This window comes from Bos javanicus, chromosome 10 (assembly GCF_032452875.1).
Source record: "Bos javanicus breed banteng chromosome 10, ARS-OSU_banteng_1.0, whole genome shotgun sequence".
NCBI lineage: Eukaryota > Metazoa > Chordata > Mammalia > Artiodactyla > Bovidae > Bos > Bos javanicus.
Genome location: NC_083877.1, coordinates 82184341 through 82205181, shown reverse-complemented (window position 1 = coordinate 82205181; position 20841 = coordinate 82184341). Strand labels below are relative to the sequence as shown.

Here is a 20841-nt window from a genome sequence, read left to right as displayed (position 1 = left end):
TGTACATTTAAGACGAGAACAGAAAATTTTGAACATAAAAGTTTAATTATAATCCTATCATTATGGAAAATGTTTTGAACCCTCATTCATTTATATGTATCTTTAAACATATTTTATATGTATTGAAAATTCGTAGATTTTAATACTCACATATATTAAACATAAAATTTTTAATCAGCATCACTTAATTATTAAACTTTAATACTGTCCTCATGCTCAGATGATCTGTGGACCACAAACATTAATACAAAGTAAACAATCAAAATCGGTACAGGTGTGGGTTCAAAGGATTATGAGTTTCTGATAATTTATCATACAGTAACCTATATTCTGGGCTTCCCAGGTGGCTCTAGTGGTAAAGAACCTGCCTGTTAATGCAGGAGACGTAAGAGACATGGATTTGACCCCTGGGTAGGGAAGATCCCCTGGAGGAGGGCATGGCAACCCACTCCAGTGTTCTTGCCTAGAGAATCCCTTGGACGGAGGAGCATGATGGGCTACAGTCCATAGAGTCACAATGAGTCAGACATGACTGAAGTGACTTAGCACGCATGCATGTACCCTATATTCTATGCCTGGGAAAAGTTATGCCTACAAACCAACATTCTCATCAAGGATATGACTGCCCTTTCTTATAAAATTTTTATTAGAAGGATACGGGGCACTGCAAAAGGCTGAGCGAAAGCATGGAAAGCAGAACCCCAAGTAATCTGCCATGGGGCAATATAAGTATACACAAACTGCAACTTATAAAGGAGTTCCCAAAGCTGTAGGAGGAAAAAAAAACAGCAAAAAGCTTTTTATCAGACTTTTAAAATAGAAAATGAAAAACTTCTAAAATGATTTTGAAATGAAATGACCCTGCCAAAACACCACACATGTTTTTAAGTAAAGACGGTTAACTGACTTATGGATTATTATTATTTTTTATTCTATGCTCTCTACTGGTTATATTACAACTACAAACAAAAAAAAAAAAGGCAGGAAATATAGATGTCTGTAAAACTTACGCAATAAATACGTATTTTTATTCTAATACATTTCCCTCAAATTTTGGTGCTTTGGGAACTGAGCATGTTTTAAAGGCAATGTCAAAAGGAATTTGAAAGCAGCCAGGAAGGGGATAAGATGTAATACAGTTGTCACTGCCTATTTGCCTAAGAATTTTATTAGTGTGTATCAGGCATCTGTTCATAATCAGAACTATTACTGCCAATGGAAACATAACGTACATTTCCATCTTATTTAAATTAGGATCTGTTTTGCTGTTGAATATGTCTTCAACACTGAAACACAATTATTGCCTTTGCCTAAGGTTGCCTCTGTATGCTAGGCAACACAAGAGCCCATTCTTAGAACAGATCACAGAATCTCAAAAGCAAGAGGTTCTGACTTACTCAATGCCATGATTCAGACACCAAACACCTCAAATTTAAATTATTTAGCTGATTTACAAATGAACTTGTTTAATTTCTAAGTTAAAAAAGAAATCACAACCTCAACCAATCAGAAAATGCAGATGAACCCCTGCATTCTCTGCCATGACTCAAAATTGTGCTGACAATCCTCTGCACTAATGCGATCAGGATGACGGGAAGACTTATCAGAAACTTACAACTGCTTAAAAACAGTGACTCAGAACACTCCTCCATCTCTAAATACAGACTGTACTCAAATCTGACTGTAATATTAAAGAAAAAGGACATGGAAAGTGGCTGGTGAAACCATTTTCATATTCAGAGTAATTGTTTTCTTGAAATATTATTAAATTGATGGTATATCTTACAATGGTATCTTAAAATAAATATTCAATACTACTTAGTATGACTGTTAAGTTCTATGAAGTAGCCATATAAAATGCAAACTCCTTACCCTTTCTCTGTTTTGTTAACCAACGTAGCCTAAGCATCTAGAATAGTTCTGGAACATGCTCTGCTCTCAAAAATAATCTGCCTCACAAATGAAAGTATTAAGAAAATGCAAACTAATGTGAGTTAAGTGTAGTGACTATTTCAGGGATTGTTTAGTTTATACTTTACTGCAACTTTCACTTTTTTCCAACCAGTATAAGAAGATTCAATACAATTTCCAATCTAAATATTAAGTTTGTGAGGAATCACATGCTTTTTTAATTCAAACTAACTTTCTGGCTTCCTCCTTTGGTTAAACATGCTCACTAAAAGAGGAAATAAGTGATACAAATGTAAATGAATTAGTAATTGAGCAAATATGATACTGCAATATTTTAGAAGCTATTTAGCATGATCTATAGTACAGTATCTAGAAACTGACTACTACTGAAACCTTGCTCAATTAATGGTTTTCATTTGCACTGTCCCCATGCTAGGCCAGATCTCTATCAAATCTAAATTACTGTCACAATCTCTTAAGCTGTTCTCCATACCTTTAGGTTCTCTCTTCCCCAATTCATCCCAAATGTGGGTGACCAGGCTAACTTTTCTAAAACTGGGCTTTCATTGTGTTTTGTAGCTGCTCATACGCTTCAGCTCTCTGTTACCTATCAAATGGGATAATATATGTCAAAGTCCTTTGTATGTGGTCAGTGTTAAAACAAAATCTAAACTCTATTTAATTTCAAATAATCTGCACAACTGAAGTCATTCAGAAAGGCAGTACGGTTTAGCAAAAAGATTCTTGGAGGCAGAAGATGCAGGTTTTACCATCTCATCTGTAGGATTAAAAGCACCTATCTGATGGGTGGAAAACAAATCTTAGAAGCATTCTGTAAACTTCAGAGTATTCTGCAAATAAACTAGTGTCTGATCGTTCCCACATGGGTTCGTTGCTCTCAGTCTCTACCATTTTCACTCAGCATCAGGTTATTTCCTCTGCCCACAGCTCAGTTCAATTGTTACCATGTCTATTTCTAAACTCCAAAATCACACTCCCTTTTGGAAGATCCCATGTATTCAAAAATATATACTTATTAGAGTTCCTTTAATTTTCCCATATATTTAATTTCACCTTCCTACCTATAGCAAGAAATGTATCTTCTATGGGTCACAGTTGACTGGTATTGTTTAGGGATTCTAATTCTAAATAACTGGTTGACCAAAGAAAGATATTACTTAAAAGATAATGAAACAAATGAAATGCAAGCATAATCCTCACTAAATGGCATACCGCTTAGGGAGACACTTTTTACAGACAAGAATGTTTTCTTCAGATATTACCTTGTTGAAGAGTATAGACATGAAGAAGAGATCCAAGAGCATGGTCTCTGAAAAAGCTTCATAGTCGATTTTGAAAAAGAGCACAGTAAAGATGACTGTGACATACTGATAGGTAGGACTGCTAAAAGAGGACCGCAGCAACTTCAGACCAGCAATGGTGATCATTAAAGCACCTAATCTACAGTACAGAGAAAGAATGTTAATCAACTAATAACTGAAAACTCTAGATAATTATGAACTTCAGAAAAATTACCATTTCATTTACTAAGCTCAGAATATTATATCAAATTTAAACTTCAAACACTCCTTTTTAATAATGTGTCATGATTCTGATCCTTTATATAAATAAGCATGCTTAAAAAATAAGTAACAAACCCCCCCCCCACACACAAATAAGTGACAATATTGCAATTTTGACATTTGGTTCTCCAGGTTCTCAGTATTCCTACTGCTTTAACATTAATAGCATTTAGCACATAAAAACATATTAATAATGAAATATATATACTACTATGTATAAAATAGGTAATTAATGAGGGTGTAGTATGCAGCACAAGGAACTCTACTCAAAGCTCTGTTGTGACCTAAATAGGAAGGAAATCTAAAAGACAGTCAATATATGTATATGTATGACTGATTCATTTTGCTGTACAGCAAGAAACTAACACAACATTATAAAGTAACTATAGCCCAATAAAAATGAACATGAAACAATGCTGGAAAAAAATCATATTAATGCTTACCCAACAACATGTACCTAGTAGGCCTACAGGATGACTGTATAGGCAAGTGACCACCTAAATGGTCTGACTCACATAGTATACAAAAATAATCATCTCCAAAACTTACCATCTAACAGTAAAATGAACCTTATTTAATAAATGTCATCTCATAAAATATAGGTTGACAATAAGATGCCTGGAGTAGTAATATGTCTAGAGCAGAAACAGATGTTCAGAAAAGGGAACTCAAAGACTGAATTTCACCTCAATTTTTCACACAGTGCTTTGCACCAAAGAGACACTCAATGATTATTCAATATTTGATCAATAACCTAAGAGAAGAGAGTGCTATGACAGTTCTCACCAGTCAAACTTAGATAAGAAGAATACCATACTTACTCTGTATCCAGTTTTTTTGGACTTGCAATTGTCTCTGCACTGCTACTAAGTTCATTGAGAACAATCAAAGGATAGATGATATTCTTCTCCACAAAAAGAAGCCACACATGAAGTTTTTCAAACCACATCACAGTAGCTGCATCTAACAAGGCAATATTAAGTTAAGAAGACCATGTATACATGCATTTTAATGCATAAAACAGTCTGTCAATGTCATAAGAAAGGAAAATCTTCCTACTCAAATTCAGCTCTACTATTAACAATGCAAAAAATCCAATACATCAGTCATTTGTCAATTTTATGAATTCTGAGCCACATTTCAATTTTCCAACTCAGATGTTAAATTTAGATGAGTTGAATTTCATTTTAAGCTTTACTTTTTGAAACCTCAGTTTTTAACCATAACTTTCTCTTATTTACACTTATAACATTTGGAGAAAAGGTTATTGAAGATAACTGTTCCTTTCACCCAAAAGAAATAAATGATCCATTAAACTGTTTTAAAACTCCTTACACTCACACATACACCTTTAATATATAAATCAGAAGAGCTTTGAAAGTATGGTATGTTTTGGATTCACACACTTCATTAAGTGTCATTTTCATTACCAGCAACATTTTCCCAATACTTGAACATTTAACGTCACTGGGGAAAGTGTCCAGGATAAACTGAAAGATTTAAAATAAGGTTCTCCAACTATCTGAAAATAATGTCAACTGCCTTTAAGAAGTTTTCTAATGGGTATTTTTCTTTATAGCTGTTAAAATCAACTTTGCTAATGCCTAACACTCTTAATAAGTGAAAAATGTTTTTTCAAAATTGAAAAAAATTTGGACTAAATGTTAAGATGAAAACAAACCATAAGATCAATGGTTAACTTTAATGAAAACTGTTCTTTAAAACAAACCAGATGTACTTGCTAACATTTACATATGAAAGCAATCAATAATTAACCATAAAAAATATTTACATCACTATGAGTTATTTTCCTTACAGTAAGAACGGACCAGTACAGATTCTTTTAGTCTTGTGTCATTTTATTGCAATCTACACATTATTGTTTGGTTAATTATCTCTCCAGGATCAAAACAATGTTCAAGATCACAGTACCATGACGACTTAAGCAATTCTGCTAAAAAGATCAGGAAATTTGCTTTGAGATTGCCAAGTCAAGTTTGGTATGGAAATCTTTCAAACACTTTCGAGTTTTTTACAGAAGTTATCTCCAAACAATTGAGAAATTCACTCTCCATATTAATTCATTAAACACTGGCTTGTTTAATCAATGGCATATAACAATGATGACACAGATATTAACTTTTATTATTTCTCTAAAATGAGGAAGTATAGTACATTAGAGGCCATTATAGGTTATGGAGCCAATGAACCAGACTGATAACTTATAATGGAAAGTAAAGGTTTATAGCAACAAGTAAAACACTTGTCGAATGGACCGGCCTTCTACTTCTTTTTAGTCATTTTATATTCTATCCTAAATTATCTGAATGAGAAAAAGCAATTACAAGTGCTTTCCACCTCTTTTCTCTTGATCAACTTTTAAAACTCTCTCTGGTAGGACACAGTGTCATTGGTGGAAACAGAAACCTATTCCTTTTATGATCTGAGTTAAAAATATGTCAGATGGAAGTCTTACAGGGGACTGAGTTGCCTGCAAATGGCAAGGAAGAACTGAGGGTAAAGGTGGGGCTGGAAAGAGAAGTCATAGACATACCCAAAGGATTAATCAATGAGAGGTCTGTGATGGACAATTTAGAGGAGGAAAGAGCAAGGTCTTATCCTGTGGAAAGTTAGCACTGACAATTAGACTTCAAATGAAATGAAAGCATCCTGCAAAAGGTCTGACAAAGAGCTGAGAAACACAAACCAAAGTGTTACCTGATGAAACTTATTTAACTGTCTGCCTGTCCACTAAGTAAAAGAAAAAATCCACAGTATTGAAAGGAAAAGTGTTAATGAACCACTTACTTCGAACTTCATACTGATTATACTCCACCGTCTTGAGCAGAGGGTGAGAGAAGCAGTGCCACGGCAGCTGCTTCCTAACTTGAGGCAGCACGTAATGGGTTACAAAACCCACGAAGCCGACCAGGGCGTACAACACATATTTGAGCGCAGGCTAAGGCAAGGATAAAGTTGAAAAAATTACAAGTGATTTTGAAAATGACTCAAAGAAGAACTTCTAATTTGTCAGTTCAATTTTAGTCACTTACAGCATCTGAGAACTAAAATTTGTCTACAGTTAACATTTCCATATTGTGTAATTTTCTGATTAAAACAGCTATAAAAGTTAGTGGCTGGTCATGTAATACAGATATTTTAAAATGTGTTAACTACTTTGGTGTCTCACACTGCCAATGTAACTAGAGTATGGCCTGAGGTGTACCACTTCCTACTCTAGTAATGTTCTACGTGACTAGCAGAGCAATGTATTAAATTTTTACTAACAGAGATAAAAGACATTAGCTAAATATAATTGTAAATTTGAAGAGCAGGCCCAAACTTAAAATAGTATTCTTTTGTTGTGTCTTTATGTAGTTTGGAAGAGAGTTCTTGTGTATGACTAAATTTACAAAAAAAAACAAAGTACCATCACTTCAAATATTCAAACTAATTATTTAGAAACTAAAGAGGCCTGCATCTGACCCCTGAAGACTCACAGGATCTCACTCAGTTTGCAAGGTACTCAGGAATTAATGGATCAAATTGGAAAAGAAGAAAACAAGCAAAAATGTTAAAATTAAATAATACCTTTGTTTACAGGCAAATGGAATAATAGAGACTTACTTTATTCCACATGAAATACAATAAAATGCATGAACCAATGTTTTGCAATGTATTAGACATAAGGAAATATACAGTGAACCCTGAGAGAAAGAGAGCAGATGAGGTCAGTGTCAGGCCTGCTCCAGCTTACTGCCCTTAGAGAATTTTCAGACTGTACTGCAGGGAGGGGAACCCATGTAAGCCTGGAACCTCCTGAGTGGAGGAAATGGAACTTAGAGGCTGGGCATAGCAAGGCAACTAGAGCTCATCAGAGTAAACAGTTTTCTAAACAGAAAACGGCATGGACGGAGAAATGCATGGAGGAAGATCTGCAAAGGGTCTAGCTCGAGTATTCAGGAGAATGAGCCACACATGTGTGGGAATAGACCATGTGTGGCCAGAGAAAGAACCATGCCAAACTCACACAGCAGGCACTACTGTGCCTGTTCTCCCAAGCCAGACTGGAAAAATGCAACACTCCCAGGGCACTAGGCAGAGTATTCCAAAGGGTGTTGCCTTCAAAGGTAGGCAGAATATTAGCCCTAGACTGACTAGCCCTGCCCCAATTAAGCAATCTTAAAAGTTAGATTTGAGAGGATCAAACTGTTTACAAGGAACTTAGGGCCAAAAACAAAGTTCAAGAATATTTCTAGAAATAAAAAAATATCCAGTACCCACAAGGCAAAACATAATGCTTGACATCCAATCAAAAACAACCATGCACGCAAGGAATCAGGAAACTATGATTCATGGGGGGAAAAAAATCAGTTAATCAAAACCAACCCATAAGTAACACAGAAGTTAGGATTATGAGACATGGACATTAAGAGAGATAGAAGGGAATTACATTAAGTTCAAAAAAGTAAACAGAGGCATGAGAGATATAAAAAAGACCTGAAACCAACTTTGAAAGATGAAACTTGTTAATTCTGAGATTAAAAAATACACTGGATGGCATTAACTGTAGATTAAACATTACAGAAGAAAAGATTAGTGAACTTAAAGCAATAGAAACTATTCACAATTAAACATGCAGAGGGAAAAACAGAATTAAAAAAAAAAGTGAACTGTGGGACCAATTCAAGAGGCCAAAGATTATGTAACTGGAGTCCACGAGTGGGAGTGGGTGGAGGGACAGCAGAAGAAAAAGGGAAAAAACATTTAAAGTAATAATGACCAAAATTGTCTAAAGCTGGTGAAAACTAGACCACAGATGCAACGTACCCTAAGCACAAAAACATGAAGAAAACTATGCGCAGGGGCACGACAGGCAAACTGCCGACATGTAGAAACGCGGGTCTGCACGAGAGAATGAAGAGCACCGAAGAGGGCAGCCACAGGCCTGCAGGACCACCATCTGGGGAGCACCACCCACACCCAGGCCCGATTTACAGGACGAGGTTCTGGACTTCCAGCTGTAACAGAACGAGACTCTGGGGAGTTTACAAGGATGTCAGTCACGGAGGAAAGCAGGCAGACTGTAGAAGTCAGTCCAGAACAGTTCCCATGATCCTCCCTTCCTGATGTTTATGCCTGCCTGTATTCCTCTCCCGCACTATAGCAGGTTGCCCAGGGTGAGCTATGGATAAGGAAGACGTGGTGGTACGCCACATCCACAACAGTTATAAAAGATCGGGACACTGGTCTTGGGCCTTCTCTCTCTAGGATCACCAGCCTTGGGGCAAAGAAGCTAGTGAGGACACTTCGGCAGCCCATGGTGAGGACCACACGGAGAGGAACTAAGCTATCTAGCCAACAGTCAGCAAGGAAATGAGGCCTACTCACAGCCTCAGATGACTACAGTTGCATATGACTAGGGTAACGCACTGAGCTGGGATCATCTAAGCAACTCTCAGAGTCATGACCCATGAGAAACCATGAGAAAAATAAGTTATTTGTTGTTAAAACCAAACAAAGTCATATATTTTATAGCATTATGATCAAGTCAGAAGTGAATCCAAACAGTTATCTTCCCCCAGTGAAAAGAACAAAATGATTCCTTACCTGCAATACTGTGAACACTGTGCTTACATGAATAGCAAAATACAGCACACCGATTACAATGCACACTACTAGGTCAGACTGTAGACGCTCGCTCTGTGGAACAAAACAATTTATCAAGCATCACACAAAAATTTAAACAACATCTTTCCTCCCAAGTGGCCAAGTTTAAGAAATAAATTTTCACTGATCCTATTCTGTACCACTTCCAGGTATTTCTTACACATAATAATTAACTACCATAAGTTTTATTTACCTCCTATCCTGGTTCGATGCTGTACCAAGGATTGTTTAAGGAAATTAAACAAGCTTAACTATTTCCACACACAGTAAATATATCATAACAAAGTCTTTTAGAATGAAGGTTTTCCCTCATTCGTCTGTAAGTTTTACATGGGAAAAAGAAATGAGATCCTTAAGTTTTTCTATAGGGTATATCATTTTGGATAACAGTTATATTTTCACTGGCTTTCTGAAATGTTGAAATTGCATGTACATGTCCTATTTTACTTAATAAATTTTGATTCTTTTGGGAGTTATAGTAAAAACCAAAAACTTCTTTATATCTATGGTCATCATCACCATAGATTTATGCTTTTAAGCTAGATTCAGAAATACCCTACTATAGTTAATAAGAAATGTCCTTTGCTAACATGAAAACTAAAATTAGGAGAAATTGCTTAAATTATATCTTGAGGCAATTTTATAGTTTTCTAAAGTTTTCTATTTTTTAGACTATGTGAACAGCTCAAGTTCAGTGAATGTCAGTTAAGTTCAGTAGCTCAGTCGTGCCCAACTCTTTGCAACCCCACGAATTGCAGCACACCATGTCTCCCTGTCCATCACCAACTCCCAAAGTCTACCCAAACCCATATCCATCAAGTCGGTGATGCCATCCAGCCATCTCATCCTCTGTCGTCCCCTTCTCCTCCTGCCCCCAATCTTTCCCAGCATTAGGGTCTTTTCCAATGAGTCAACTCTTCGCATCAGGTGGCCAAACTATTGGGAGTTTCAGCTTCAGCATCAGTCCTTCCAATGAACACCCAGGAGTGATCTCCCTTAGGATGGACTGGTTGGATTCCCTTGCAGTCCAAGGGACTCTCAAGAGTCTTCTCCAACACCACAGTTCAAAAGCATCAATTCTTCGGCGCTCAGCCTTCTTCACAGTCCAACTCTCACATCCATACATGACCACAGGAAAAACCATAGCCTTGACTAGATGGACCTTTGTTGGCAAAGTAATGTCTCTGCTTTTGAATATGCTGTCTAGGTTGATCATAACTTTTCTCCCAAGGAGTAAGCGTCTTTTAATTTCATGGCTGCAGTCATCATCTGCAGTGATTTTGGAGCCCAAAAATAAAGTCTGACACTGCTTCCCCATCTATTTCCCATGAAGTGATGAGACCAGATGCCATGATCTTTGTTTTCTGAATGTTGAGCTTTAAGCCAACTTTTTCACTCTCCTCTTTGACTTTCATCAAGAGGCTTTTTAGTTCCTCTTCACTTTCTGCCATAAGGGTGGTGTCATCTGCCTATCTGAGGTGATTGATATTTCTCCCGGCCATCTTGATTCCAGCTGTGCTTCTTCCAGCCCAGCATTTCTCATGATGTACTCTGCATATAAGTTAAAAAAGCAGGGTGACAATATACAGCCTTGACGTATTCCTTTCCTATTTGGAACCAGTCTGTTGTTCCATGTCCAGTTCTAACTGTTGCTTCCTGACCTGCATATAGATTTCCCAAGAGGGAGGTCAGGTGGTCTGGTATTCCCATCTCTTTCAGAATTTTCCACAGTTTCTTGTGATCCACACAGTCAAAGGCTTTGGCATAGTCAATAAAGCAGAAATAGATGTTTTTCTGGAACTCTCTTGTTTTTTTGATGATCCAGTGGATGTTGGCAATTTGATCTCCGGTTCCTCTGCGTTTTCTAAAACCAGCTTGAACATCTGGAAGTTCACGGTTCAGGTATTGCTGAAGCCTGGCTTGGAGAATTTTGAGCATTACTTTACTAGAGTGTGAGATGAGTACAATTGTGCAGTAGTTTGAGCGTTCTTTGGCATTGCCTTTCTTTGGGATTGGAATGAAAACTGACCTTTTTCAGTTTTGTGGCCACTGCCAAGTTTTCCAAATTTGCTGGCATATTGAGTGCAACACTTACACAGCATCATCTTTCAGGATTTGAAATAGCTCAACTGGAATCTATCACCTCCACTAGCTTTGTTTGTAGTGATGCTTCCTAAGGTCCACTTGACTTCATATTCCAGGATGTCTGGCTCTAGGTGAGTGATCACACCATCGTGATTATCTGGGTCGTGAAGATCTTTTTTGTATAGTTCTTCTCTGTATTCCTTCACCTTAAGTAAAATGAATATTTAGCATACTGTTCTACATCAAAACAAACTTTGAGGAATGCGCCTTTCTTACATGTGAAAATCTGAAATAAAAACCACCCATGTACAATAACAATATACATGTATTTTTCCCAGTTACTAAAATTGTGTTGCCCCCTAAAATGTTCATTATACAACATGATGAACTGTATAAAATTTATTTATTTGGGGTGATCTTAAAAAGTTAAAACTTACAACAGAATTTCTAAGTTTTTCAGGCAGTGGATCTTTTACTTCAGACAGAGGGTCTTCTGGATTTTTCTCTTCTGTTTTTGGAAAAATCTTGGATTGCACCAAAGAGCTTTATGTTAAAAGAGAGAGAGAGAAAATCATAATCTATAAACTAGTACTTCAAACGACAAATAAACTTTATGATATAATAGAAAACGAAGTGATCCAAGTGTATCTACTCATTGTGTGTATGCATGCTTAGTCGCTCAGTCATCATGTCTGACTCTGAGACCCCAGGGACTACCCCCGCCAGACTCCTCTGTCGACGGGGATTCTCCAGGCAAGAATACTGAAGTGGGTTGCCATGCCCTTCTCCAGGGGATCTTCCCAACCCAGGGACTGAACCCAGGTCTCCCGCATTGCAGGTGGATTCTTTACTGTCTGAGCCACCAGGAAAGCCCATATTTACTAATTAACAAATGACAAAGTTTAAGATGCCATAAATAAGCATACAATAAGAATATTTTAATGAAAATACAGTGTTACATCTTGGAGGACAAAAAACTAACAAATACTCTAGGCCTTGGTGATTACAATGACCCAAAGTTAATATATTTTGAAACCAAATATAGATAAGTCAACAGTGTTTTGACAATGCAGTGGAAAAACAGATCTTGGGAGTTAAATTAGAAAGAAATGCCAATTTACTTAAATTTCTCTAATTCAATAACAAGTGATCACTTACAAAAGCACAGATGGATCACTGCTTTGTCGGCTGAGATGATAGGATACTGCCACTAATAAGCCACAAAAAATGGAGAAAAGCACTGGAATATGCTGGCCATCCCAAGAATCCTGTTGGAAAAAAAAGTTTGACAGAACAATATGTTTCTAATTCACAATGTACCATATAATCCTTTTATGTCAGTATTTTGACATAAAGAGAAAGATAACTGAATTAAACAAAACCTTTTCAGTAATGTTATCAATTGCATTTTATTCCATAAGACTTATTATTACTTTCTGATGAACTAGAATCTAATTGCTAAATGATCATCAGGTTGCTTTTGGTACTAAAGCTCTACTATATGCTAGGAATGACACATTTGTTTCTGATACATGCTGCTATCAATTTCTGTCAAATTTTAAGTCATATTAGGTTTATAGTAAACCATGTCCTATTTTTTTAAAAACAAAATAACCTGTTGTCGCAAACTTTTGATTATACATAATAATGGAGCAGGAAGAGGCAACACATGATGTAATACTCAAGGCAAAACAAACTGCTGACATTTGGTATGCTGCTTTCTGGATGCCTTTGTTCACATGCCATCATATTCCCTAGAGCACTAGGCATTCAGTGCTTCTTGAGTGAATAGCTGTATATTCCCAGAAATAAATAATACAAAGCTAGCTTCTGAGGTCAAGCAGACATGTGGATATGCCATGTCTGCTTTGCTCACTGTAGTATCTCTGGAGTCTGCTAGCATGGTACCTGGTACAGAGTAGACAACACTGGTGAAAGGAATAGTTAACAGTTCTTAAGTATGGCCTGTGAGGTAAGCACCTTTGTCTTTAGGGATTCAAGAGGGGAGAATGGTGGACTACACAATCAAATGGTAGTTTATTATGCAACATGCTCCCCCCCCATTTAATAATAAAGTCTTGGAAATTGTTCCACACCACAACAGAGACCTTTTCTTTAATGGCTACATAAAAATCTAATCATCATCATCATATTATGTATATCATACTCTGTATCAAGCTCCTTTCTCAGATCTCTGTAAGTATTTATAAATTCTTACAATCATCCTCGGAGATATGTACTGTTACTCTCTAATTTATACATGAAGAAACTAAGGCAGAGATGGTTTAAGTATGTCCAGTTAACTGGTGGAACCAAAAACTGAACTTCCTTTTATGTTTGAATTTACTGAGCATAAAATTAAACAGTATGTGAAGAGTTTCAGAATGAAAGAGAGATAAATACATAAGGCAACAAAATAGAGGAGAAAATGAAATGTATGTAAGAACAGCATTAGCATAGTGATGATAACGTAAACACATCAGGTGTATGAGGGAGACAAGGAAGACTGTCTCATAGGAATGTGGGGAGAGAGGCAAAACAAAGGTAAGTCTACAGCTTCCATAATGTGCAGTCCATGGCTAATGCCTAAAACTTGACAAATTTTAAGAAGTATAAGTTAGTTACTTAGAGATACGGAGGCAAACACCATGAGAATCAGCTCAAAGAACTGAAAGTGATAACTCTGAGGAAGGGAAAAAGGGGTACAAAACCTACAATAAAAGTGACTGGGAACAAACACGAGGGAACCTTCTGATGGTGAGAAACTATTTTATATCTCACTAGGGGTGTATATTACACTGGTACATGATTTGTCAAAGCCTGTCAAACTATGTACTTAAGATTCACTGTGTATAAATTCTGCTTCAAAACAAGTATTATTCAACAAACGTTTGACACTATTTATTTCTCTCAGACAAAAGAAAAGCAACCTTAAATTGGTCTCAAAATGACTTACGTTATTTAGATTAATAATTTTGAATCATGAAATATGATGATTAAAAGATTAAAAGCTGAATTTGTTCTACAGGCTGTACTGGGTCTAAATGCTGTTATTTCAGTAAACAATGGCCCACATTCTAGCAATCTCTTTAAAAATACGTAAAGATGTAAGAAGTATGTATGTAACAGTAAAGTTGTCTTAGAGGAAAACTGTTAACTTTTAATGACCTTTGAAGTTCAAGGGAAAAAATGTAAACAAAAAAATCAGAAGTCAGAATTTCTAATAGATGTGTTCAGTTCAGTTGCTCAGTCATGTCCGACTCTTTGAGACCCCATGAACCACAGCACACCAGGCCTCCCTGTCCATCACCAACTCCCGGAATTTACCCAAACCCATGTCCATTGAGTCGGTGATGCCATCCAGTCATCTCATCCTCTGTCGTCCCCTTTTCCTCCTGCCCTCAATCTTTCCCAGTGTCAGGGTCTTTTCAAATGAGTCAGCTCTTCGCATCAGGTGACCAAAGTACTGGAGTTTCAGCTTCAACATCAGTCTTTCCAATGAACAGCCAGGAGTGATCTCTCCGAAGAAGCATCAATTCTTCAGCACTCAGCTTTCTTTACAGTCCAACTCTCATATCCATACATGACCATTGGAAACACCATACCCTTGACTAGACGGACCTCTGTTGGCAAAGTAATGTCTCTGCTTTTTAATATGCTGTCTAGGTTGGTCATAACTTTCCTTCCAAGGAGTAAGTGTCTTTTAATTTCATGGCTGCAGTCACCATCTGCAGTGATTTTGGAGCCCCCAAAAATAAAGTCAGCTACCGTTTCCACTGTTTGCCTATTTGCCATGAAGGGATGGGACCAGATGTCATGATCTTAGTTTTCTGAATGTTGAGTTTCAAGCCAACTTTTTCACTGTCCTCTTTCACTTTCATCAAGAGGCTCTTTAGTTCTTCTTCACTTTCTGCTGTAAGGGTGGTATCATCTGCATATATGAGGTTTCTGGTATTTCTCCCGGCAATCTTGATTCCAGCTTGTGCTTCTTCCAGCTCAGCGTTTCTCATGATGTACTCTGCATAGAAGTTAAATAAGCAGGGAGACAATATACAGCCTTGATGTACTCCTTTTCCTATTTGGAACCAGTCTGTTTGTCCATGTCCAGTTCTAGCTGTTTCTTCCTGACCTGCATACAGGTTTCTCAAGAGGCAGGTCAGGTGGTCTGGTATTCCCATCTCTTTCAGAATTTCCCACAGTTTATTGTGATCCACACAGTCAAAGGCTTTGGCATAGTCAATAAAGCAGAAACAGATGTTTTTCTGGAACTCCCTTCCTTTTTCCATGATCCATCGGATGTTGGTAATTTGGTCTCTGGTTCCTCTGCCTTTTCTAAAACCAGCTTGAACATCTGGAAGTTCATGGTTCATTAGGTTGGGGCAGAAGTAATTATGGTTTGCATTGTTGAACTTTGCTGATTGATACTGGGATATGTTCTTAAACACATTCTTAAATTATGTTATACATTATTTTAATGTGCATTTCTTGCTTATGTTTCTTGCTAATGACTTATTACCTGCTGTTTATATTTACTTTAGAAATGCTGCTAGATAAAAGGTAAATTTGAACAATTCTTTAATTTGAGTTCTAAATGGGTTGTAAAGCAGCAGAGACAATTTGCAACAACAATCAATGCATTTGGCCCAAAAACTGCTAACCGATGTACAGGGTGCAGAGGTGGTTCAAGAAGTTTTGCAAAGGAGACGAGAGCCTTGAAGATGAGACGTGTAATGGTCGGCCATCAGAATTTGACAACAACCAATTGAGAGGATCACTGAAGCTGATCCTCTTAAAACTACACGAGAAGTTACTGAAGAACTCAATGTCAAGCATTCTATGGTTGTTTGGCATTTGAAGCAAACTGGAAAGATGAAAAAGCTGGATAAGTGGGTGCCGCATGAGCTGACTGAAAGTTACTGTTTTGAAGTGTCATATTTTCTTATTCTATGCAATAACAACAAAACATTTCTTGGTTGGATTAGGATGTGTGACAAAAAGTAGATTTTATACAACAACCAGTGATGACTAGCTCTGTGGCTAGACCGAGAAGAAGCTCCAAAGCACTTTCCAAAGCCAAACCTGCACCAAAAAAGGTCATGGTCACTGTGTTACTGTTTGGTGGTCTGCTGCCCATCTGATCCACTAGAGCTTTCTGAATTCTGGTGAAACCATTACATCTGAGAAGTATGCTCAGCAAATTGATAAGATGCACTGAAAACAGCAATGCCAGCAGCCCACACTGGTCAACAGAAGAGGCCCAATTCTTCTCCATGACAATGCCTGACTGCACGTTGCACTAACAAACTTCAAAAGTTGAATGAATTGGGCTACAAAGTTTTGCCTCATCCTCCATATTCAACTGACCTCTCACCTACTACCACTTCTTCAAGCATCTCCACAACTTTTTGCAAGAAATCACTTCCACAAACAGCAGGAGGCAGAAAATGCTTTCCACGAGTTCATCAAATCCTGAAGCATGGGTTTTTACACTACAGGAATAAACAAACTTATTTCTCATTGGCAAAAATGTGTAGATTGTAGTGGTTCCTATTCTGATTAATAAAGATGTGGTCAAGTCTATTTATAATGATTGAAAATCCATGGTCCAAAACCACAATTACTTTTGTATCAATCTAATAAATGTCTATATTAGTGAATAGATTAAAAAAATAAAAAAAAAAATTAAACCATTCCTAAAGATATAATTATATTCCCAGATAATCACGATGGTGTGATCACTCACCTAGAGCCAGATATCCTGGAATGTGAGGTCAAGTGGGCCTTAGAAAGCATCACTATGAACAAAGCTAGTGGAGGTGACAGATTCCAGTTGAGCTATTTCATCCTGAAAGATGATGCTGTGAAAGTGTTGCACTCAATATGTCAGCAAATTTGGAAAACTCAGCAGTGGCCACAGGACTGGAAAAGGTAAGTTTTCATTCCAATTCCCAAGAAAGGCAATGCCGAAGAATGCTCAAACTACCGCACAATTGCACTCATCTCACAAGCTAGTAAAGTAATGCTCAAAATTCTCCAAGCCAGGCTTCAGCAATACGTGAACCGTGAACTTCCAGATGTTCAAGCTGGTTTTAGAAAACGCAGAGGAACCAGAGATCAAATTGCCAACATCCGCTGGATCATGGAAAAAGTAAGCGAGTTCCAGAAAAACATCTATTTCTGCTTTATTGACTATGCCAAAGCCTTTGACTGTGTGGATCACAAGAAACTGTGGAAAATTCTGAAAGAGATGGGAATACCAGACCACCTGACCTCCCTCTTGGGAAATCTATATGCAGGTCAGGAAGCAACAGTTAGAACTGGACATGGAACAACAGACTGGTTCCAAATAGGAAAAGGAGTATGTCAAGGCTGTATATTGTCACCCTGCTTATTTAACTTATATGCAGAGTACATCATGAGAAATGCTGGGCTGGAAGAAGCACAGCTGGAATCAAGATGGCCGGGAGAAATATCAATCACCTCAGATATGCAGATGACACCACCCTTATGGCAGAAAGTGAAGAGGAACTAAAAAGCCTCTTGATGAAAGTGAAAGAGGAGAGTGAAAAAGTTGGCTTAAAGTTCAACATTCAGAAAACGAAGATCATGGCATCTGGTCCCATCACTTCATGGCAAACAGATGGGGAAACAGTGTCAGACTTTATTTTTCTGGGCTCCAAAATCACTAGAGATGGTGACTGCAGCCATGAAATTAAAAGACCCTTACTCCTTGGAAGGAAAGTTATGACCAACCTAGATAGCATATTCAAAAGCAGAAACATTACTTTGCCAACAAAGGTCCGTCTAGTCAAGGCTACGGTTTTTCCAGTGGTCATGTATGGATGTGAGAGTTGGACTGTGAAGAAGGCTGAGGGCCGAAGAATTGATGCTTTTGAACTGTGGTGTTGGAGAAGACTCTTGAGAGTCCCTTGGACTGCAAGGAGATCCAACCAGTCCATTCTGAAGGAGATCAGCCCTGGGTGTTCTTTGGAAGGAATGATGCTAAAGCTGAAACTCCAGTACTTTGGCCACCTCATGCGAAGAGTTGACTCATTGGAAAAGACTCTGATGCTGGGAGGGATTGGGGGCAGGAGGAGAAGGGGATGACAGAGGATGAGATGGCTGGATGGCATCACCGACTCGATGGACGTGAGTCTGAGTGAACTCCGGGAGTTGGTGATAGACAGGGAGGCCTGGTGTGATGTGATTCACGGGGTCGCAAAGAGTCGGACACGACTGAGCGACTGAACTGAACTGAAAGATATGCAATAATGTTCCTCAATGAATCTAGCTGTCCAAAAGTAACTTTTATGATCAATTTCTTGTGTATTCTTCCATAAATGCTCTACGTATATATAAGTTATTGGGTGTGTTTTTAAATAAAGGCACAAAGGGAACATTTATTTTTTGGCCTATTGCTTTCCTTTGTATTCATTCACACACACACACATACACACAGAGGAATATTACTCAACCTAAAAAAAAGGAAATCTTGTCAACTGCAACAACATGAATGAAACTGGAGGGCAATGTACTAGGCGAAATAAGCCACAAAGAGATTCACAAATACTGCATCTTAACATTTATATGTGCAATCTTAAAAAGGGGAAAAAAAAATTAAACTCATAGAAGCAGAGAATAGAAAGGTGCTTGCCAGGGACTGGGAGGTAGGGGAAACAGGGAAAGGTTGGTAAAAGAGCACAAACAGCTGTAAGACAGAATTTAGGTGAGCTGTGGGCAAAGTGGATAAACCGGGTCAAAAGGCACAGACTTCCCGTTTTAAGATGATTAAGTACTGAAAGGGTAATGCAGCGCAGTGATAGAGTTAATGGTGCTGCACTGCACATGTGAAAGTTACTAAGAGGACAGGATCTTAAAGGTTCTCACCGTAAGAAAAAATATTTGTGATTATCTATAGTGCCTTCCCTGGTGGCTCAGAAAGTAAAGAATCTGCCTGCAACGCAGGAGACCCAGGTTCAATCCCTGGGTTGGGAAGATCCCCTGTAGAAGGAAATGGCAATCCACTCTAGTATTCTTGCCTGGAGAATTCCATGGACAGAGGAGCCTGATGGGCTACAGTCCATGCAATTGCAACGAGTTGGACATGACTGAGCAACTAACACACGGAGATACATATTAATTAAGATTTATAGTAGTGCTCATTTTGCAATATACATAAATATTGAAACTAATATAATGTTATTTGTCAATTATACCTTAATAAAAAATTAAAATAAGCTTTAAAAATTTTTTAAAAGATGAATAAGGTCTGAGAAGCTAGTAAGTAACACAGTGACTATAGCTGATAACACTGTATTGTAGAACTGAAATTTGCTAAGAGAGTAAACTTAAACATTCTTACCAAAAAAAATTAAAAAAGTAAATATGTGAGGTGATAAATGTGTTAACTTAATGGGGGAGTTCTTTCACAATTTATATGTATATCAAATCATCATCATGTGCACTTTAAATATCTTAATTTTTATTTGTCAACTACATGTCAATACAGCTTGGAAAAAAGAAAAATAATACATCTTAGAAATCCACATTTGCACATAAAAATCTATTTTTATTCATTTTCATGATCGTATGGTATTCTATTGTGGGGCTATACCATAATTAATTTAACTAGTCACAAATGACAAATATTGGGTCATTTACAGCTTTTGCTGTTATAAACACTGCTATGATAAAATCTTTGTATATAGTCTTTACTCATTTACATAACCAAATCTGCACATTGATTCTATTACAATGGGGGACATCTAAAACTAAAATAGTCTGGTATAAAATGTCATGGCCAAGAAAGAAGGAAAAAAATATATCTCCCTGCCTGTCTTAGGACACAAGGTACTAGTTGGCAGCTTTACAACTGCTGTTCTTTTCTACATAATTACAGTTAAACTGGCTTTTGGAAAATTAGAAAACTTACTGCACTGTTAACTTCTATGGCTGCAATTTCCAAATAATGACCCATTTTCCAAAACATACTCTCCAAACACAGATCTGAAAACTTTTATACCAGATGGTTTAGATGGTGTACCTGGGAGAGCTTGGATTTGGATTTCATTCATTACCTCTAGTTCTTCTCTGGGCCACCAATCAAGCATCTCCCTCTAGGCTCAATTTCCTACCTCCCCTTTTAAATGCAATCAAGCCTCAGATCTTTCTTAGAAAACAAAACCCAGGAAACAATTGTCTCATGCACACAGGCTTCTCAACTATATTCTACAGAGAGTAGAACACGTTTCCTTAATATCAATTCAAACCTAAATTTCTATTAATCTAGCTAGTTTCCTCAGCCAAAATACCAAAAAAAGCTATTTTGCTCAAGTCACCAATATCCTCTATTAAATGCCAAATTAAATAAAAATTTTTTCACGTTGTACCACCTCTGAAGTTTCCTTTGTTGGATTTTGTTTCATTCACTGCGTAATATTCACTGCTTAAATATTGGCATTTCCCAGAGTTCTATCTGTGTCCATTTTCTCCTGCCAACCCAGGGTAGCAATCTTTTTCTTATACTTTAATTTGCTGACGAATTCTAAATCTTTCCATCATTACCACAAATAACTACCATGTACCCCTGGAT

At 37.4% G+C, this 20841-nt stretch overlaps 1 protein-coding gene across 6 annotated transcripts in view; it reads right to left on the bottom strand.

The window, feature by feature from the left end:
* PCNX1 (pecanex 1) overlaps positions 1-20841 on the bottom strand; it is a 185103-nt gene that overhangs the window by 50443 nt on the left and 113819 nt on the right. For all 6 annotated transcript variants that reach the window (XM_061429295.1, XM_061429290.1, XM_061429292.1 and 3 more), the window contains 7 exons: positions 12408-12517; positions 11687-11792; positions 9105-9197; positions 6303-6453; positions 4316-4457; positions 3195-3372; positions 659-767 (listed from right to left, as the gene is read on the bottom strand). In XM_061429295.1, the coding sequence (XP_061285279.1) occupies positions 659-767; positions 3195-3372; positions 4316-4457; positions 6303-6453; positions 9105-9197; positions 11687-11792; positions 12408-12517 (889 nt within the window). The remainder of the gene's footprint in view (positions 1-658; positions 768-3194; positions 3373-4315; positions 4458-6302; positions 6454-9104; positions 9198-11686; positions 11793-12407; positions 12518-20841) is intronic.